Source organism: Physeter macrocephalus, chromosome 6, assembly GCF_002837175.3.
Source record: "Physeter macrocephalus isolate SW-GA chromosome 6, ASM283717v5, whole genome shotgun sequence".
NCBI lineage: Eukaryota > Metazoa > Chordata > Mammalia > Artiodactyla > Physeteridae > Physeter > Physeter macrocephalus.
This window is the reverse complement of record NC_041219.1, coordinates 34,693,527-34,715,985: the sequence shown is the minus strand read 5'-3', so window position 1 is coordinate 34,715,985 and position 22,459 is coordinate 34,693,527. Positions and strand designations below refer to the sequence as shown.

Here is a 22,459-nt window from a genome sequence, read left to right as displayed (position 1 = left end):
ATACAGAGTATAGAAAAAAGTGTACTCAAGAACCAAGGTTTAAGAACATTAAATGATTCGTATGTATCATCAGGAACACTCCAAGGCAAAAGTGGCCCTTTAATTTTAATTGCGAGTGCATGGTGGTGAGGAAGAAAAGACCAGCCAGACAATTTGGTGGCACAGATTGGATCTGTGCTAAGGCACCAGCAGTTTTACACACCATCACTTCTGTACCATCAGTGCAGAGGTCAAGCATTGAAAAGGGAAAACAATGTGTTCATATTATTATGAAAATGGTTTTGACCTCGCAGACTCATTTGAGCCATTTTGCTGCTGTATGGTTTGTTTGAAATGCTTCCCCCACCGCTGCCCCCCCACCTTGTGACTAGGCAGCCCAGATGCCTATTGGCTCATGGAACCTGGTGTAGTTATCTGGTACTCATACCAAGTTATAAACCGGGAGCTGACCTCCCACGCTGCCTATAAAGGGCAGTTTTGTTCATTTCTAACTCCCAGGAGATATTAATAAAATATCAAAGGAGTGACAACAAAATAGGAGGGTTTGAGAAAGAAAGAGGTTAAAAAAAATGTGAAATGGAGACAAAATTTTGAAAGCCTTGCCACCTACCTATGATTTCTTTCACAAGGATGGGCTGAGAGTAGTACTTGGGCTCGCTGGCACCGGCGGCGTTCACAGCTTTCACACGCACAAAGATCCTTGCATCCGTTGGCAGACCTGTGATGGTGAACTTGGTCTTCTCGATCAGCTCTGTGTTTGCAACTATCCAGCTGTCCTCTAAAATCCATTAAGGAAAAAAAAAAAAAAACGAAAGAAAAGACAAGAAGGAAGAATGGTGGTTAGTGAAAGAAATCATCCTGTTAAACAGTCAACTCCAAATTAGTATTTTACTCAAAATTAAATCATTTGGAGGGAATGTGACTTTGGTCTGGACTCAGACTACACGGCTGGGTGTTTTTCATATTTAAATGAAAAATGGCCTAGAATGGCTAATGTAAATAGCAGGAAGAATGATAATCAGATTCTGCCATCTTTGAAAAACCTCTTGTTCAGGATACTAGGGTATCCTGAACAATGGTAACTGTCCCAGGAATTTTGTAGTAGTTTAACCCAATTTGGTTTTACAAGGTACATTTTTACAATTGATGTAACCATGATGTTTAACCATCTATATACATTAAAGTTCAGAAAAAGAGGAAAATGCTATTCTTATGAATGAGAGACACCAACCTTTACAGTCATATGATCTCCCCATTTTATCCTGGCTGGTTTATTATTATAAGACATTAATATGGGCATGGGAAATCTGATCATGCTCCCAATGATGCAGAAAAGAAGCTTATATCCACGGCAAAAGGAGCCACAACTCAGCAGCCAAGACCTCATAAGGAATTGGCACGACCTTTCACCACAATCAAAAGTTCCGATTTTTTAAATGCTTTTGGTGGCTTTGTCTACAACAGCAAGAAAATTTAAACCCAGAATCCAGGTTTTACAAATATTTCAGGTTCTAAAAGTTTGTATGCATTATTATGCCCACGGGGGGAAAAAAGAAAGCTTGGATCCCACATTATAAATTCACCGCCCGCCCTCCCCCTCCATCTCTAAGGGCTTTTTTGTGTGTGGGTGTACTTCAGGCTGGGGCATGGAACATTCCCAGAAACTTTATCATACAGTAAGAAAGTTTGAGAACTTTCAGAGAATACTTTACCTGGTAGATCATATGCAGCCTCCCCATTTTCACCAGACTGTTTTGCTGATGTACCTTTGAGAATCCATCATTAAAATTAATTAAAGACACCCACTTTCACAACAGAAGAAAATCATATCAGTAGTCAGCATTCTCTGTTAGTAAAGTGTGCAAAGTATGCAAAGATATTTGTCTTCAGAACAGTGACAGAAGAGACCAAACATATTAGAGGAGGGGGGAATTCCTCAGGAGGGGCACAGCCTCCTCTATTCAGACTGTGGGTCTTTTTTTGTCCTGAGGCACCTGCCACTGAGAAGGGGAGGAGAAAGGAGGCTGGGGCACCTCCAACTGTGGGAGCAAGAGGTAGAGAACAACAAAGCAAGACCCCGAAGACAAAGGCGGAGCAGGTCCCGGACTCCACAGGGAGCAGTGCACAGTGGAACAGTCTACCCTCGCTCCTGTCCCTGCTACTTCAGCCTGGGAGGGTCCTGTGGGTCCCCAGGGAACACAGTTCTCCCACTATGGGGCTCACCCATCAGAGTCTGGGAGTGAGGGCACTTGAGATACGGCCAGTCCCGTCTTACCAGGAAATGAAAATGCTCTCCATGGAAGTGGAAACTGCCCCAGCAGCCCAGGAGGCAGCCCCTGGTTGCCACGGCAACAAGCTCTTGGTCTGGCAGACTGAGCTGTCCTGGTTCCTGCATTCCACATGGGTGGAGGGAAGGCTGCTGACTCACAGAGTGCCTGTAGGTGTACCCCACTAGTTTGGGATGATGACCATCTAGGTTATCAGGAATGGAGCAGGGGGATGGGGACTAGACGGGCCCCTCTTGCAACCTTCTCCTCTCTCTTATTTCAACCCTCTAGGCGTATCAGGGAGAAGGAACAGCAAGGGAGAAGCATGTGGATGATACAAATTACTCAGGACTTTGAAAAAGAGATACACCTTGAAGCCAATGGTCTGTCTGGGAGCTACCATGTTGATGTTTTCATAATCAAGAGACGATTGATGAGAACGTGAAATAGGAGACTGAGAAAACATGCATGAAACAGTGAAGAACTAGGGAAGAAGAAAATTTCAAGAGAAAACAGGACGAAACAAGACCAGAGGGAAACGAAAACATCTCTTCGCATCTGAACTACTTGAGGGAAAGAGAGAAAGAAAACGGTGTCCAGGGGACGGGAAAGGAATGTGAAAATTATTTAATACATGAGGAGAATTTTTAAGGAAGAAAAGAAAGAACCAGGGTGAAGAAGAGTAAAATAGTGCAGGCATTAAACAATAAAAGAAACACCAAGAGAAAGACAGAGTCCAAACCAACACACGATCTTATAAAAGAAAGAATTCTCTTACAGACTAAAACCTGCCATATCTGAAAGCATTAAACACTACAGAAAATTAGTCTGGAGGACAACAGCCATTAAAAGAGAATGAAGAAGAGGGCAGCCACATAAAGGAAGTAAGAAAAGACTGCAAGAACAAAGATATACACGTTATAAAAGAACTTCCATAGAAAGCTAATTCCAAAACGTTATGTGGCAAAATATATACATAATAATGATTGTGTACATATATATATATGTATATGCGGGGTATACATATATATCTACACAGAACACACACAGAATTATGTAAAATACAGTTCGTTGTATTTTATCTAAGGTGGGTAACATCAAAATGACTGCCATCTATCATTTTGCTGTATCTTCTTACTTTTTAAACCTATCAGAAAGAAAAGAGTAAACAATTTGCTCTGTTTCATACATACACAAAAGGTTTGTATTCAGCAGCCCCATCACACAGAAGATTGGGAAGTTCTGCTAGCTGGGCGGTATAAATAACAGAGAGGAAGGCTTGGGAGTTTTTCAAATTGGGGGAGGGGAATGGAATGGGAATAAACCATACTCCAAAGCACTCAAGATTATAATGTCTCCACTGGTTTTGGTTAGTGGCTTTCTAAGCCCTGGAAGAATCAACAATAGTGTTCTGTGAGTGAGTGCATGCAAACGGAACTGAGTGTTACCAAGATGCTTTATTCCCCCTTTCTCTCTACTCTCCTGACCAACACTGGTTATTTCCATGTGTGCCCCCATCCAGAAGCCTGGGGCTTCTTTTTCAGCAGTTTTCTCTTCAAAGTTAGAAATTTCTTCTCCATAGAGGTTTTCCTTCTGGGAAGGTGTTCACACTCCTGGTTTCCCAAACATGCTCTGGAGTCTCTCTTTCCTTCACGTAAGATCCACATTATAGTTTGGGGTCCAAAGAGTTGTCTTAGAGTTAGAGGCAAGTGTGGGCCTCTCATTTGTGGAGATAGGAACAAACTTCCCTGGTGGATTGTTTCCCTACCACGACCTAGAATGCAGCCCGAGTCCAGAGCTGGGGCAATTTTATTCACCCATCTCCAAATCATGACAAGTATGAAATCAAAAACACAAGAGGCTTTTAGTGAATTTCACATCTTTTTTTGGTTTTAGGTACACTCTGGCCTATATTTTCTTGTGTCATTTTCTCTTTTTCTATTATTTCTATCAGCAAGGGTTTTTTTTGCCTGTTTCTCTTCCCCTCCTAAATTTAAGCCATTAAATTTTTATGCACCCATATCCTGAGACAAGTCACTGCCATAATGTTGAATCTATTTCTTACACCCTCTGGGATTTAATGCTGATTCTTTTAAACACTGAAAGTTGTCCTTAAATATTCTTTTTTTTCCCTTTAAGAAGGCAGCATTGATCACCAGATAGTCAAGTATATAATCTCTCTTTATTACCCAGAAATAGACAGCTCTGTTGATAGCTGACCTCTGCTCAGTATAGAGTTTAGAATTTGCAACTTGCTTTATCCTACCTAGAATTTTATTTTGCTTTGGTACATTTTAATTCCACCAATTCAAGAAGTGGGAGTCCCTGAAGTTTGGTCAGAATCTCTCCTCCTATGTCCTAGATCACTCATGGTGTCGGATCTGGGAGCCTACCTGGGATATTTTTGAGATCTCAATTTGTTAGTCAAGTAACAAAGAAGGGCTAAATTCTCATCCATCACAGAAGGATGACCTTTGGCTTGTTGTCATTTTCAGTAGGAAGGAGATGAGTTCCCAAGAAAGAGAAACAAAAGGGGGGCATATCTCACCTATTGATGATGGTATTCATTTGAACTACTAGTTGTACTTACTTCCTTCAAAGCAATACTCTAGCACATAGCCATCTAAACCTGCTGCACCAATATGGTCGGGGGGCCGCCACTTCATTGTGACAGTGGTGTCAGTTACAGAGTCAACAGCCAGAAGAGTAGGTGGGCTGGTTACAGCTTCAGAGATAAAAGAGACAGAAAAAGAAGAAATTATTAACTACAGAATTATGGCACAGGAACTGTGATAAAATGAACTAGGATACAAATAAAAATATACACAGGGACTTCCCTGGTGGCACAGTGATTAAGAATATACCTGCCAATGCAGGGGACACGGGTTCGAGCCCTGGTCCGGGAAGATCCCACATGCCGCTGAGCAACTAAGCCCGCGAGCCACAACTACTGAAGCCCTTGTGCCACAGCTACTGAAGCCTGCACGCCTAGAGCCTGTGCTCTGCAACAAGAGTAGCCACCGCAATGAGAAGGCTGTGTACCTCAACGAAGAGTAGTCCCTGCTCACCGCAACTAGAGAAAGCCCACACGCAGCAACGAAGACCCAACACGGCTAAAAATAAGTAAGTAAGTAAGTAAATAAATAAATAAATAATAAATAATATACATAGAAGCCCCCACGTGTTAATAAAATTCAATGAGACTCCTCGAGCATATGCTGTGCTTATGGCAAAGATCTGCCAGATGTGTAAATTTTTTTATCAATGCTGTCACACTTTCCCTCCATTTGGGAGGTTGACATGGGAGTCTGGGAGGCCCAGGAAGTTGAAAAAGTCAAAGTTTGAGATATAATGATCTAGAGTAAATTTTCCATAACTTTCTAATTTTAAAGTGCAAACTCTTGTACTAAATATTTCTATTGAAAAATTTACTCACTACCAGAAAATAGTGAAGACGTCTTGTCTTCTCTTTCTTTGCCTTTACTGAACTGACTTTTTTGGTTCAATAGATAACATTTAAAGTGTGACTATAAAGCAAAGAGACTAGCTTTCAAGTGTGCTTGGTTGAATTGATGTCAATTTGTTTTTGTTTTTGTTTTTTTTTGCGGTACGCAGGCCTCTCCCTGTTGTGGCCTCTCCCGTCGCGGAGCACAGGCTCCGGACGCGCAGGCTCAGCGGCCAGTGAAGACGTCTTGTCTTCTCTTTCTTTGCCTTTACTGAACTGACTTTTTTGGTTCAATAGATAACATTTAAAGTGTGACTATAAAGCAAAGAGACTAGCTTTCAAGTGTGCTTGGTTGAATTGATGTCAATTTGTTTTTGTTTTTGTTTTTTTTTGCGGTACGCAGGCCTCTCCCTGTTGTGGCCTCTCCCGTCGCGGAGCACAGGCTCCGGACGCGCAGGCTCAGTGGCCATGGCTCACGGGCCCAGCCACTCCGCGGCATGTGGGATCTTCCCGGACCGGGGCACGAACCCGTGTCCCCTGCATCGGCAGGCGGACTCCCAACCACTGCGCCACCAGGGAAGCCCTGTCAATTTGTTTTAGTTATAGTGTTTACACCAGGGCGCTGGATTATACTTTCAGAAGGACAAATGGGGATAATCTTGTGTCAATGGGCCCAGCTACATGTTTCCAGTGGGGAGGGGCAAACAGAGCCACCCACAGCTGTCCTTGGAATTCTGGTAATAAATTCCAGGGCCTACATTATGAAGGCATTCAATTCTATTGTGTTGTTTGTAATTTCTTAGAAAATTGCCCCTAACCACCTCTAGTCTCCTACTCCTGTATCACTCTAAGAAGCTTCCAGGTCTGCTCCAGTTAGAGGTCAGAAGGAAGCAGTCACAATCGGGGCAACGATTTTCATGACAAAGACACACCTCTCTTGACTCACCCAATGGAACAAAAGGTTTGGAGGGCATACTGGGCTTGGAGAGGCCAATGGCATTGACGGCAAAGATGCGGACCTCGTAGGCCACACCTTCAATCATCTTCTTGGGCTCAAAGGTTGTTTCTTTGCAGAGATCAAAATTCAGCCTCATCCACCTGGAGCTTTGCTTCTTTTTCCTCTCAATGAAGTAACCTGAAGGGGACACAAAATGGAAACTGAAGTTTTTCCTTGGTCTCCAAAATTAAACTTTGTCAGATATTAGAATGTTCAAAAATTTCCCATATTCTCAGCACTCTAAGTGAAATAGTCATATATGTATTTTTAGCCCATCTTATTCCATTGGTTTTTTGAGAGAGATTATAAAGAATACAAATATTAACATCATGGGCTATAGATAAAAATAATAAGACTAGAAAAAATTAAAATTGCATTAGGAAGAGAAGAGAAAAAAATAAACCACAGATATGTAGGCCATAGAAACTTACATAGTCACTCTATTTGAGCAACAGATGTGACTTTGAGTCCCAGCAATGTAAGAAGGGGGAAATAACCAGTTTTGTGAGTTTCATTATTAGCAAGTAGAAGCAAGGTCCTGTTCCACAGGGGAAGCAAATTCTTCTAAGTATTTAACTCTAGAAGAAATTGCCTCATAGACATAATTCTATGGATCTAGGCATTTACTGACCAGAATAAAGTTAGACTTATAGTTGTTTCAAATTAGATATTGAACAGAAATGTCAAACAAAAAAAGAGGACAGGCAATCAGATGATATTCTTCAGAGCTATTTAAATCTCAAGTACTTATAAAGCATCCCCCAATATATTTCAATGTGAATGGATATTTAAAAGTTTTCTTCTAAATGCAGTATTTTAAAATGTGCTTTGTACTAATGTGCATAAAGAGGACACCAACTCCACTGGCAGCTCCACAGATGGACCAACACGCAGTTACCTAAGATTGGGGACCCTCCATCATAGACAGGAGGCTCCCAGTTCATAATGCACCAATCATCTCCCACATGAGTCACATTCGGCGCCACTGGAGGATCAGGGACATCTGTAGCAAACAAAAAATAGAATAGAATAGAATAGAATAGAATAAAATAAAATAAAATAAAATAAAATTGAGGGAGTGAGAGCACAAAGAAGAATGTTCATTGGAAAATATGTTTTTGGATGATAATAATAGAAGCAAGCTTATTTCTTATTATTTTTCCATGTTTACTGAAGTGCACTGGGTAACTAATTTGTGTACAAGGTCATGCTCCATATGGAATCAGGGAAGGTGAGCCCAATACAAATAAAATAATGATGTCTCCAAATCCTTTAAACTAGTGTCACATTACAGAACCATATGAAACCCAAGACCCTTGTTATTTACCTTGAAAATGGCGACTAAGAAATTATTGCCTAAATGTTGGACATGATTTTGGTTTTTTGTTTTTTAACCACAGAAGTGAACTTGCAGCAGAACTGAATCAAGGACTAATTACTGCACATTTTACATCAGTTGTGTAAGATGTTGACTGGTAGAAATCCAAGTCAAAAATGGCAAGTTACCATGTCTTATAAATATAGTTCAGTACATAACAAAGTAACCTTAGTTTTGGATCAATTTGAAATACGTTTCTTGGGAATTCCCTGGTGGTCCAGTGGTTAGGACGTTGCACTTCTGCTGCAGGTACGGGTTTGATCCCTGGTGGGGGAAGTAAGATCCTGCATGACACTTGGCGTGGCCAAAAAAAAAAAAGGGAGAGAGAGAGAGAAAAGAAAAAAAAGTAATATGTTTCTTAAGGGAAAGCTAAAGTGGGATGAAGAGATCATGAGACCTTGGACCACCAGTAATCTGCCATACTCATTTCACTTGATTTCAGGATCAGGAAAAATGTACTTAAATGGTCGTCTAAGAACCAAAGCAGATCTTACTCCTCTGCAGTGAGTGTGATGTTGGAAATTATTTAGCGATTGTGTGTCAGTGACTGTAGAGGGCACTGAAAGGGAGTGTGACTGTGGAGAGCTAATGACAGCAACCCCAAAAGGCTAACCTTAGCTACTCCTCACCGCAACTAGTCCTCTAGGCAAGCAAAGAGACAAGAGAGGAAAGGAAAGGAAAAGGAAGTAAAAGGAAAGAAAAGAGAATGAAAGACATATAAAGAAGTGGCAAAGATTAAAAAAAGAAGACAGTGATTTATAAAATACAGCTATACCGTGTGCTTCTTTGTTGGCTACCCAGAAAAGCTGAGAGAACCAAGAACTTGCAAAGTCTACTTTGGATCTAGACATATCAGCCTGATTCTAGAAGTCTGTTGACTCAGAGGGCTTACCCACAACTTTAACCTTGATGGCTGCATGTGCTTCCCCAGCTTCATTTTTCAGATTTATGTGGTAAACACCAGAATCATCTTTTTCTGCTACATCAATAACCAGAGTGGTGGTGTCAGGGTAATGTTCAGCTCTTATCCGGCTACTGCCTTCCATAATAGCCTACAGAGAAAAGACATACAATGTGGCATGACCTATGCAAACAACAAGGACACCTCCAGAGTGCCTGGGCACTTAAGCTGGACATGGTGCTAATGCCTGAAATATGTGTTCTTAGTTTAATCCTCCACCAGCTCTAAGGACAAAAGTATTGTCATCCCATTTTACACACGGGAAAAACCGTGGCCCAAGGTTACACGGCTAAGAAGTGGTAGAACTGGGATTTGACTCCAAAGTTCACTACCCATTAACTCCTCAAAGAGAAAGTTGGAGGACCAAAAATATAAGCGCAGAAGTGTCATTCTAGGAGAAGAGTTTCTTTGTACATGATATTAGAAATACTTAAACTCATATCAGAAACTAAATAATGATTTGTTCTTTTCTTTAGATGTCTTGGAAATTTAAAAATACTGAAAAGGGTTGAAGAAGGCCACAGTGCCAGTTTCCCATACAAGTTGAGTACTGATTTTTCCCTTCCAGTAGGACATGAAAGAATGAACATCTAATTCCCAAAGTAAAGACAGAGTGAGGTTGAGACTTCTATTATATTTTCTTTCTTTTCTCCTTCTCCTTTCCCCCTTCTTATTTTCCTTCATTTCTCGCCTTCCTTCTTCCTTACACCAGAAGTTTAAAGCAGCATTACATTTTTCTGATTCCCAGGTCATATCTTCCATGCAATAATAGACAGCTAATATACAAAGAGGAAAAACAGAGAAGGTCAAGGCAATTTAGAAACAGGGTAATTTGCAGCTATTGTCAACTCTACTCTTTTGTGTCTGGATCAGGACTTGTAAGTCTTCAATAACATAAGACTGTGACGACAGTAAGAATACTTGAAATGGGGCTTCCCTGGTGGCGCAGTGGTTGAGAATCCACCTGCCGATGCAGGGGACACGGGTTCGTGCCCCGGTCCGGGAAGATCCCACATGCCACGGAGCGGCTGGGCCCGTGAGCCATGGCCACGGAGCCTGTGGGGCCTGCGCGTCCGGAGCCCGTGCCCCGAAACGGGAGAGGCCCCACCAGTGAGAGGCCCCCGTATCCAAAAAAAAAAAAAAAAAAAAAAAAAAAAAAAAAAGAATACTTGAAATGGCTTTCATAATTCTCATTTTATAATAGAACCAAATTTCCTCATTTTAGCCAAATTCTAATCTTAAGATTGTAAAAGATGTTCTGCTTGAAAAGAAAAATAACTTACTTAGGGTGGTGTTATATTATCCTCTTCATATTTCTATGTTTTATTTTGTTTCTTATGGTATAATTTACATAAAGTAAAATTCATAGTTTTAGATATATAATCTATGAATTTTGACAAATTTATGTGAGTGTGTAACCATCCCCATAATCAAGCTACAGACTGTTTCCATCACATCTCACAGTGATGCTCCTTGGCATGCACCCCACTAACCCCACATCCTGGTCCCTGGCACCCACTGGTCTGTTATTTGCCCCATTGGCTTCCCCTTTTCCAGAATGTCATATAAATGGAATCAAACAGTATGTAGTCTTCTGAGTGCCTATTTTTAGACTGATCCATGTTGCTGCTTGTATTACTAGTACGTTCCTTTTAATTGTTGAGTAGTTTTCCATTGCATATTCCACGTGCAGTTGGACTATGTTTGTACAATTGGACTTTTGAGTCATTTCCAGGTTTTGACAATCATAAATAAGTCTGCTATACACATTCCTATATGAGTTTTTGTGTGGGCATAGGTTTCATTTCTTTTGGGTAAATACCTAGGAATAGCCTTGTGGAGTTTTATGGTAAGCTCATGCTTAACTTTACAAAAAACTACCAAACTGTTTTCCAAAGTGGATGCACCATTTTGCATTCCCACCAGCAATGTATGAGAGTTTAATTGTTCCATATCCTTGCCAGCATTTGGTACTGTCAGGATTTTTTTTAATGGCTTTTTAAAAATACTCTTTGTTTTTTGTTCCAGCTTCTTTCACACAGCATAATTATTTTGAGAGTCATCCAAGTTATTGCAGTACTCCCTTGTATGAATTTCTTACAATTTGTTTATCCATTCACCCACTGATGGAATTTGCATTGTTTTCAGCTTTTGAGTATTACAAATAAGGCTACTATGACCATTTGTTCTAGTAGATTTTTTTGTAGATTACAATGGATTTTCTACATCGATGATTATGTCATCTGCAAATAAAGACAGTTCTACTTCTTTCTTTCCAAAATGGATGCCTTTTACTTCTCTTTCTTGCTTGATTGCCCTGGCTAAAACCTCCAGTACAATGTTGAACAGAAGTGGTGAGAGTGACATCTTTTCTCTCTTCTTTCTGATCTTAAAGGGGAAGAATTCAACCTTTCACTATTAAGTAGGATTATAGTTGTAGGATTTTTATGGATGTCTTTTATTATGCTGAGGAAGTTCCTTTCACTTCCTAGTTTGCTGAGAGATTTTTACTAGGGATGGATGTTGGATTCTGTCAAATGCTTTTCTGTGTCCATCGAGGTGACCACGTTTTTTTCTCTGGTTAATATGGTGAATTATATTAACTTATTTGAAAATGTTAAATCTACCTTTGCATTCTTGGGATAAGTCCCATGTGGATATAATGTACTGTTTCTTTTATGTATTTTTGGATTTGATTTGCTAAATTCTGTTTAGAATTTTTTCATCTATGTTCAGGAGTGATATTGATTTGTAGTTTTCTCTTCTTGTAACGTCTTTTCTGGTTTTGCTATAAGGGTAATACTGGCCTTCAAGAATGTGTTGGGAAGTATTCCTATCTTCTTCAATTTTCTGGATGAGTTTGTATTGAATTTGTATTATTTCTTTCTCAAATGTTTCATGAAACTAACCAACAAAGCCATCTAGATGTGGAATTTGTTTTGTGAAAAGATTTTAAACTACAAATTCCATTTCTTTCTTAGATATAGGGCTATTCAGTACTGATTTAGTGGTATTTTGCAAATTCTGATATGTGTTGTGTTCATAAATATTTTCTAATTTCCCTTGTAATTTCTTCTTTGATCCATGAGTTACTTTTTTAAAAAGGTACTTAGTTTCTAAATATTCGGAAATTTTCCAAATCTTTCTGTTATTGTTTTCTAATTAATTCCACTGTGGTCAGAGAATATACCTTGCATGACCTGAATCCTTTCACATTTACTGAGACTTATTTATGGTCTATTTTGGTAAATCTTCCATGTGCATTTTAAAATAATGCCCAGTCTACTTTGTTCAATGGAGTGTTCTATAAATGTCAACTACATCAAGATGGTTGATAGTATTTCTCAAAACTTGTACATTTTGTTCTATCAGCTATTGAGAAAAGTAGTAAAATCTCTAACTTACCTATTTTTCTTTGTAATTCTATCCTCTTGCTAATTGTTTTCTATTTGTCCCATCTGTCCTTTGTGTCTCTTTTGCTGCCTCCTTTTGGATTCATTAGATATGTTTCTGTGGCTCCATTTTACATTCTGTGTTGGCCTATTAGCTATAACTCTTTGTTTTATTATTTTAGTGGTTCCTTTAGGGTTTATAGTATAGTCTACCTTCATGTGGTATTATGATACTTTACATTTAGCAAAAGAAACTTACAATAGCATATGTCCATTTCACTCCTTTCAGTCCTTACTTCCTTTCTCCCCGCTTGGCCTTATGTTTTCATTGTTACAAATTTTACTTACACTTATGTTTGAAGGCCATGGTGCATTGTTATTATTTTTGTTTAAACAACCAAGTATCTTTTAAGGAGATTTAAATAATAAGAAAAAAATTCTTATATATTCATCCATGTAGTTATTATTTCTGACCCACTTATTGATAGCTCCTTTGTGAAAATGTTTTCATCTTAGTATCATTTCCTTTTGACTTTAGGACTTCTTTTAACATTTCTTGTAGTGCAAGTCTGCCGGAGATGAGTTCTTTCAGCTTTTGTATATAAATAATTTTATTTTGCCTTCATTTCTGATAATTATTTCTACTGAGTACAGAATTCTAGGTTGACAGTTTTTCCCCCTTTAAACGTTGCTCCACTGTCTTCTCATTTGCTTTGTTTCCAGAGAAATCAGCTGTCCTCTTTGTTCCCACGGGTTTAATGTGAGTTTTCCTCTGACTACTTTTAAGATTTTTTCTTAACCACAGGTTTTGAGCAATTTGATTATGATGGGTCTTGGTGTAGATGTCTTAATGCTCCTTGTGCTTGGATTTTATTGAGCTTCTTGTATCTGAGATTTTCTAGTTTTTATCAAATTTGGAAAATTTGGGGCCATTTTTTCTCTACATATTCTTATGTCCCCCTCTTTGGGGACTCCAATTACACATAGATTTGACTGCTTGAAGTTGTCCCATAGCTCAATAAAGCTTTTTTTTTTCCTCCAGAAAATGGAAAAGGAGGAAACACTCTCCAACATTTAAAAAAAAAAAACAAATTATTTTTTAGAGCAGCTTTGAGTTCCCTGCAAAATTGAATGGAAAAAGTACAAAGAGTTCTCATATAACCCCTGTCTCCACACACACATAACTTTCCCCACTACTGACATCCCCCACTAGAGTGGGTACACTTGTTATAATTAATGAACCTACATTGACACATTGTTATCTTTGAAAGTCTATAGTTTACATCAGGGTTCACTCTTGGTGTTGTACATTTTATGGGTTTTGACAAACCTATAATGACACGTATCCATAATTTTAGTATCATATGGAACAGTTTTACTGCGCCTAAAACAGTTTATATAGGAAGCCGCAGAGTCACACTTGAGCCGGCTCTACTCTACCACTCCAATCTTATTTATTATTCTCCTCCTCACTCACGCTGCCTTGGCCACACTGGCCTTCTTTGTATTCCTCCAACACATTAAGTGCATTCTCTCCTCTTGTTCCTTGCACTTGCATTGACATCAACTGGAAATCTCTTTGCTTTGATCTTCTTAAAATGGTTCCTTGTTGTCATTCATAGAGGCTGTTCTCATGCCCCATTCAGTCACTTACTAATCATATTACCCTTTTTTGTTGTTGTTGTTGTTGTTATTAAACAATTATTTTATTTTTGGCTGCATTGGGTTTTCGTTGCTGTGCGCAGGCTTTCTCTAGTTGCGACGAGCGGGGGCTACTCTTCCTTGTGGTGCATGGGCTTCTCATTGTGGTGGCTTCTCTTGCTGAGCACAGGCTCTAAGCTCACAGGCTTCAGTAGCTGTGGCACGCAGGCTCAGTAGTTGTGGCTTGCGGGCTCTAGAGAGCAGGCTCAGTAGTTGTGGCACAAGGGCTTAGTTGCTTTGCGGCATGTGGGATCCTCCCGGACCAGGGATCAAACCCGTGTCCCCTGCATTGGTAGGCAGATTTTAAACCACTGAGGCACCGTGGAAGTCCCACCCTGTTTGTTTGTTTGTTTGTTTGTTTTTTGCGGTACGCGGGCCTCTCACTGTTGTGGCCTCTCCCGTTGCGGAGCACAGGCTCCGGACGCGCAGGCTCAGCGGCCATGGCTCATGGGCCCAGCCACTCCACGGCATGTGGGATCTTCCCGGACCGGGGCAGAACCCGCGTCCCCTGCATCGGCAGGCAGACTCTCAACCACTGTGCCACCAGGGAAGCCCGGTTTGTTTTTTTAATTTTCGTAGCACTCATTACTATCCAAAGTGACTTTGTTTATTTATTTATTTAATAATTCATTGTCTATTTCTCTTCCACCCCATTCCCTGATACCCATTAGAAGGAAAGGTAGAACCTCATTCACTGCACATAATAACATTCATATGCATATGCACAGGGTCACATAGTAGGTAGTCAGAAATATGAAAAGCAAATGAATAGGTATTATATTTGCCTGAAAATCAGTGATCTTTCTTTATTAAAGGAATTACATCTTTACTGTACATTTATTTGCTGCCTTCTTTCATGTGACTCATGGGAGGCAGGGAGTAGGGTAGGCTGTGTGTGTGTTTGAGTGTGTGTGTGTGTGTGTGTGTGTGTGTGTGTGTGTGTGTAGAACAAACCTTATCTGCTCGGCTCCAAGTGGCTTTAGGAGGTGGTTCTCCACTGATGGGAATCTCTAGACGAAGCTTGTTTCCTGCAATTACTGTCACTGTATTGTCAGCATCAAGACCATCCAGTACGATCTTCGGAGGATCTGGAATATTAACCGTGGCCTTTGTTATCAGACAGTTATTTCCATGTGATTATCTGGGTTAGTACTCAGCTAGTGTTAAACACTGGTAGTAACCAATATTTTATCCAGTCTAAAAGGATATAAGCGGAGTCAAAGTAGTTGGTGCCTGGTGCCTTGCAAAACTACTTCATTGTTAAGATCTCTTAAGAATCAACTATTATGATTAGTGATTACTATCAATTCATGTATTTTTCTTTAAATATCATATTTTGAATATAATTCCAAGGTAAGCAAAACCAGAAAAACAAGAACACCACTCTGTAATGATTTCTTTTATCTACTCACCAATAACATGAACTTTGGCAGTCAAAGTAACAGAGTAGGCCTCTGGTGCAAATACATAATCACCTTCATCTTCAACAAGAGCATTGGCTACCACTAATTTGTGGATTCTAAGGAAATGAAAAAACATATTTCTAAGACTTTGCAAAGATTGAGACTGTGTAGGACCCAAACTGAGGAGACACCTGGTTTTATCTTAACTTGTTTAGTGCAGCCTGGAGAGAGACTGAGAATGATGTGATGCCTTAATTATCCTATTTATTGATCCACATTCTATTTATTTTGGGCTATATGAAACTATCTCTACGAATACAGCCTGCTTACTATGCAAGAATCTCTTGTGCCTTTTTAAAATCTCATAGCTTAAAAAGGGATAGAAGATAACACCTCACTGATGCCATATTTTAAGATTCAAGAAATTACCAAGAATAACCTGACTTTGGCTTTTTATGCAAACCTAAGAGCAACAGTTCTTTTTTTTAAAAAAAGTTGAGGTGTAGTTGACGTACATTATTATATATTTCAGGTATACAACATAGTGATTCACAATTTTTAAAGGTTATACTCCATTTATAGTTATTATAAGGTATTGGCATAAGAGCAATAGTTGTTAACTTTATTGGCATTAGGAGCCAGTGAATATCTGATAGCCACTACGGCTCCTCAATCTGGAGAAAAACAAGTATTTTTGTACACACAGAATTTGCTTACAATTTCAAAGGATTTATGGGGGCCCTGAAGTTCATTCACAGTCTCCTAAAAATCCATGGATCCTAGTTTAAGAACTCTTGTCCTACATCTTTGCTAGATTCTAGGATATTATGCAAACCGTCCCCCCCTCAGCAAAAAAAATTGTGGAAAGGTCATATGACACTTATTGGTTAGGGACAGTGAATCCAATTCAACCAGTTCCTGAACTAGAATTCAGTATCATTCCTCTAAGCTCATGTTTATATGGAAAGACTCAGTCAATGGGTTTTGAAACAACACAGCACCTCACTGTAAGGTACAGGTACAGGATCACAGGTAGGACATGATGTACAACAGAGAAATCACATATTCTTGCTGTTTGAAAGCAAAGAACCGGAAATAGAGCCTCTCCCTATGAGTACTCTCCAAACATCCTTACCAATCATGTAATTTAGGAAGCAGAAGAAGTGAAGATGTGGACCAGCCCTCACTTAGGGACCACCCTAGCTTACTCACCTTCCCCTGTGAACAATCTTTAGATGGTCAGTCTCCTGAATGGGTAGGCCATTTTTAGTCCATTTTCCTGATAAGTTTTCAGATATTTCACACTTCAAGCAGATTTCTTTTCCAAGATTTACAGTCTGATCAGTCAGAGGGGTCAATATCTTCAGAGGTCTTACTGCAGAAATAACAGATGGTTATTAAGTGCCAAATCTAAATTCCAGACAGGCCAAGATGGTGTCATTTCACAATGGTAGTTTCACTATAATGCTTGTTTTGAAAATGAGAATTTGTTCAATGCAGTTGAAATATTCGGGGACAATTAGAGCATAACACACATTTCATGTTTGATTATGCATGATTTTATTCATGAGAAAGACTAGGTGAACAGAAAACGGCACCCAGCTGAACTGAGTCAGGTAGGACTGCACAGAGCAGACACATACACCTCAAACATCTACCAGCTACTTTAGTTCACCCATGTTAAATGAGCCACATCCATGCCCATCTGAGATGACAGCTCTCCATCCAATTTCAATTAACCTCCTTCCACTACTTCACAATAGCTCACAAACTGCAACACTTCTGACACCACTTCCACAAGCCAATTTCAGGTCTTTTTCAAGGTAAAGTGCCATACTTACTGTAGTATTTATTAACCATTTAACATCTGTAAAACTGTACTACTGTTTTTTTCTTATTAGGTTCTTATCATTTTATTTTTTTAAAAATGTGTCCCTGACAAAATTGTTGAGTGTTGTGTCCTTAACCCCACTTTCCCCATTAGCCCTATGATTTTTATTGCATGACTTTGTACAGCACAGTAATTTTTAGAAATGCATATGTTACATTATAGCAGGACTGACTGTAATTGCTTTAAATTGATACAAATATCAGATAAGGATCTGCCTATGGTTGAAAAAACTTTTTGATATTACACTACAATGGCCATCATCCCACAAAACATAAGCAGTATATTGCGATTACTTCCAAATAATTCAATAATCATATGAATTGCAACTGGATTTAGAAAGAAATAAGGAAGCAGGGTTTCTGCTCTGCATGTATTACCGATCTTCTTGTGAAGTTCGCTACTCTAATTTTCATGGCTAACTGGAAGGGACAGACTCTGCCATTAAGAGCTGATTACTGTTAGGGGGCATCTGGGAAAGGACATGAATTCTTTCACTCCTCTAAAGCATATCGGGGAAGTTCCCTGGTGGTCCAGTGGTTAAGACTTTGCCTTCCAATGCAAGGGGTGCAGGTTCGATCCCTGGGTGGGGAGCTAAGATCCTACATGTCTCACAGCCAAAAAACCAAAACATAAAAAACAGAAGCAATATTGTAACAAATTCAATAACAACTTAAAAAAATGGTCCACATAAAAAAAAATCTTTTAAAAATTGTTTAAAAAAATAAATAAAGCATATCAGCAAATTAGCCCTTAGTCTTCTCAATTGAGGCCCATTAGTCTGAGCAACTTCTCAGCCCAAATGTAATTGAAGAATGTTGAATGTTTATTGAAGAGATAGCAAGTTCACCAAGCCAAAGGTCACCAAAGGATTAACCAAACAATCATATCTAAGTATTTATCATCTATTTATATGGTTTGGGGATTGAAATATTTCTTAACTGTTTGGGTAACTTCTCTGGCAGGTGATTTTTATACTTCCTTCCCAATATTGGTATTCTACTATTAAACTGAGTAGTAAGTTCTTAGAGTCCCTGATTGATATGACATAGACACTCAGCTGGAATGGAATCTAATTTTACATATTTAAAATTGCCACAAGTAGAAGTCAACTAGATTGAAACTCTCCTAAAACTGAATTAACAAACACAACACACTAGTAAAACAGCTTGGAAGACATCCAAGGAAGTCTTACTTACAGTCAATGCTAAGTTTAGCGGATGACTGTCCTCCTGTTGTCATTACAGAATATTCTGCAGTATCAGCCTTTGTTGCTTCATCTATGACCAAAATGTGTCTTTTGCCATCAACTTTAATGTAGTGTCTTGATCTTGGACCAGGGATGATTTCCTCACCATTCTTAAACCTGAGTTAAAATAGATTATAAAAAAAGTTTTATAAAAGACCCTTCAGGAGACAGATACCAGACACTCAAGAACTTTTTGTTGAATTAAAGAATGTATGGATCAATGTATCAATAGATTAATATTGTAACAAGTATTATCTGAAAAATGACATTAAAAACATAAGCCCACTCTTTCCATTTAAGATCAATCAGATAAACATGCTAACAGTGGATATTACCTACGTTTGGGCTCTTGACGCACACTAGTAAGGATATCATTTTAATACACTTTAAAGACAGTTGTGATTCTAGATTAGAATGAACAATCTATTCTGTACCAATTACTAGAGATTCCTGCTGCATAATTTACTCTGTTTCTCAATTAAGATTTTAAGATTTCGAATCGTCTAGTCTTTAATTTTGAGGTTACTCGCAGAGAACTTGAGAAAACACTTCCCATCTGACCCCAAAACTACGCTTTTCATTTTTAAGAAATGTTAAAGTAATTGGTAATTCTCAGTCTAAAGTATTTTTCTGAGATACTGTAACAATAAAGTTACTAGGAATAACATTAAAAAAGTATATTTTCTTTTTCTTTCTTTTTTTTTTTTTTTTTAAAAAGTATATTTTCCATGTTGAGATACTGTAACAATAAAGTTACTAGGAATAACATTAAAAAAGTATATTTTCTTTTTCTTTCTTTTTTTTTTTTTTTTTTTAAAAAAAGAATATTTTCCATGTAACTTGCCAGTATGGCATAGTGAGAGTAAGCATGGTATAGAGCACCCATGGGCTTTGGAGTCAAATAGACCTGGAGAACCTTGATCCATCCATTTATTAGTAAGTGCCTCTTTCCCTATATCCTTACCAATATAGATTTCTGAATCTTTTTTCAGTTTTCTGTTTCACAGGTGAAAAAAACCCCCAGTATCTTAGTATAGTTTTAGTTAAAACTTCTTCTAACACGAATGAGGTTGAGATCCTTTTCATATCTGTAAATGCAATTTCCTTTTCTCCAAACTATGAAGGTACTTTTTTTTGTCTATTAAAAATGGACAGGGGGCTTCCCTGGTGGCGCAGTGGTTGCGCGTCCGCCTGCGGATGCAGGGGAACCGGGTTCGCGCCCCGCTCTGGGAGGACCCCACATGCCGCGGAGCGGCTGGGCCCGTGAGCCATGGCCGCTGAGCCTGCGCGTCCGGAGCCTGTGCTCCGCAACGGGAGAGGCCACAACAGAGGGAGGCCCGCATACCACAAAAAAAAAAAAAAAAAAAAAAGTGGACAGGGACTTCCTTGGTGGTGCAGTGGCTAAGAATCCGCCTGCCAATGTAGGGGACATGGGTCCAAGCCCTGGTCCGGGAAGATCCCACATGCCGCGGAGCAACTAAGCCCGTGCGCCACAACTACTGAGCCTGCTCTCTAGAGCCTGCGAGCCACAACTACTGAGCTTGCGAGCCACAACTACTGAAGCCTGCGCGCCTAGAGCCTGTGTTCTGCAAAAAGAGAAGCCACCGCAATGAGAAGCCCGTGTACCGCTACGAAGAGTAAAACCCGCTCGTCCCAACTAGAGAAAGCCTGTGCGCGGCAACAAAGACCCAACACAGCCAAAAAAAAAAAAAAAAAAAAAAAAAAAGGACAGACCTCAGGAAAGCTATTTACCATTTAACATGGGCATCATCTTCAGACACCTCACATTCTAATTCCACTCTCTCCCCACAGTATGCTCTTTTATCTTCCAGCTGTTTGGTCACTGTAACTGGAGCCTCTAGTGTGAAAAAAAGGAAAATCAGAATCATTAAATGTCCAAAAACCTGCCTTGTGACCCTGGGTTTGTTCACAGATGGAAAACCAACAATAAGAAAGTATCATCCATCATAGAGCCATGGTTAGATGGTGGTAGGTAGTAGGTAGGTTTTTTATGATTTTTTCATGGCAAAATAAATAGCTGGCAACCCTGGGTAAGTTTTTCCAATTTTCTAAGAACTCTTCAAATCAAATAAATTATTGTTTTAGAGAGCAGACACATTGTATCAGATATCCTTCTTTTGGCAAATAAGATACCAGATGGTAGGCATTTCTGGGGAAGGAGAACCTATAACACTAAAATTCTCTACTTCTGGTTCTAGACGGATGATAGAGATTGCAGAATTGTCTTTTTAAAAAATTTTTTAATTGAAGTATAGTTGATGTTCAAGATTACAGAGCTGCCTTAATCATAGGTCCTCATAAAGAAAATAAGTGATTCATGGCTTCATTGACACCCTCCAGCTCTTTCACAATGTCTTAGTAAATGATGGTCTTCAGCGATCTCAGTGCCAACGATTGATGCCCTTTACTAATGAAGCTGTTTCAAGGGAAATCTATTTGTGATCAGCTGAGTGTGTGAAATGGTTATCCAGTAGACTTTATTGGGTTTCAGATGTTATCACGAGAACAATTATATGGCAAAATACCGCTTGCTTGAGCCAAAACTACAAGGCATTTTTACTCAGCAGTTTTTTTCTCCCCTTGGCTTTTCTAGTCTTCAACGAACCTGAAGATTAATTAGGATACACAATAACTGCCAGTACAGAGAGGCTTTAATCCAGAGCCAATCTAACACCCAAGATAAACCATCTCTAGAGGTACTACCGTCTCTGCTCTGGAGCTCAAAAGCTCACTTCATCATTTCCATTTTGATTATTACCCCTGAGAGAAGGAGCGCTGTTGGCTCTTGATGGCTACAGTAAGAAATTTCACTTTACCTCTCACAAAGAGCTCAGTGGAGCATTTGTCATCACCAGCTGTCACAAAATACTCTGAATCATCTGTTAGCACACAGTTATTGATAAACATGATTCTTTCACATCCTTTATGTTCAAAGATGTATCTGTTTTAAACAGAAGGAAGATAAACAGAGTCTGTGAACTTGATTTTATTCTTTTCTTTATTGCCAGAAAATTTGGCTTATAATTCGGTAATATTTGAAAGTCAGAAATAGTAATTTTGATCTGCAATTGATGTAGCCATGTCTTACATAGTTTAATAAACATCAAACATGAAACCAATTTCTATCTTTATAACATGTGATGTAACACATATGCATATTTACACATAATATTTAATTTGTCATTTTCTTTTATGTATGTTTTTCATTTCAAATATAAATCAGTACTCATATATTTGCCAATGAACTTATTGTTGGAAAATAGGGTTGACTAAGATTTTTAACTCTGTACATTTTAAAAAATGAGCAATTCATCTACTTTACAGAGGGACAGAGACGATCTTTTTCATTGATTCATTGATTTCACTCCTTGCTAGCCCAGGGAGACAGATTTTACTGGGTGAATAAATGATTATACAATTTAAGCAATAATATGAACTTAATCATTAACATAGATGGTAAATTCTATAGAATGTGATATTCTCTTAAATGAGCTTAAGAACTAGTGTTATCATATCATAGTTATCATCTACTAGGAAAGAAGTTGAGTGTTTGGAAACAAAAACCTGAAATCTAAGAAGATTGCAAAATTTGATTATCTGTGATCTAGATTATGGATGGGTATATTAGGGCATCATAACAGACTAAAGAAAAAGTTCTCATTTGGGAAAATCTCAACTTGAAGACTTCAAGAACAAAACACTAAGCAACATTTTTCTAGATAAAGATAACCAAGTAAAATTATGTTTTTGGTAAATG

General features: G+C 38.9%; 1 protein-coding gene across 7 annotated transcripts in view; it reads right to left on the bottom strand.

The window, feature by feature from the left end:
• The window catches only part of MYBPC1 (myosin binding protein C1), a 102,008-nt gene that overhangs the window by 21,051 nt on the left and 58,498 nt on the right, over nt 1-22,459 (bottom strand). For all 7 annotated transcript variants that reach the window (XM_028490491.2, XM_028490492.2, XM_028490493.2 and 4 more), the window contains 12 exons: nt 21,519-21,643; nt 20,434-20,539; nt 18,632-18,798; nt 16,757-16,919; nt 15,554-15,660; nt 15,096-15,229; nt 8,980-9,139; nt 7,608-7,712; nt 6,659-6,847; nt 4,858-4,992; nt 1,713-1,766; nt 611-778 (listed from right to left, as the gene is read on the bottom strand). In XM_028490491.2, coding sequence (XP_028346292.1) covers nt 611-778; nt 1,713-1,766; nt 4,858-4,992; nt 6,659-6,847; nt 7,608-7,712; nt 8,980-9,139; nt 15,096-15,229; nt 15,554-15,660; nt 16,757-16,919; nt 18,632-18,798; nt 20,434-20,539; nt 21,519-21,643 — 1,613 coding nt within the window. The remainder of the gene's footprint in view (nt 1-610; nt 779-1,712; nt 1,767-4,857; nt 4,993-6,658; nt 6,848-7,607; nt 7,713-8,979; nt 9,140-15,095; nt 15,230-15,553; nt 15,661-16,756; nt 16,920-18,631; nt 18,799-20,433; nt 20,540-21,518; nt 21,644-22,459) is intronic.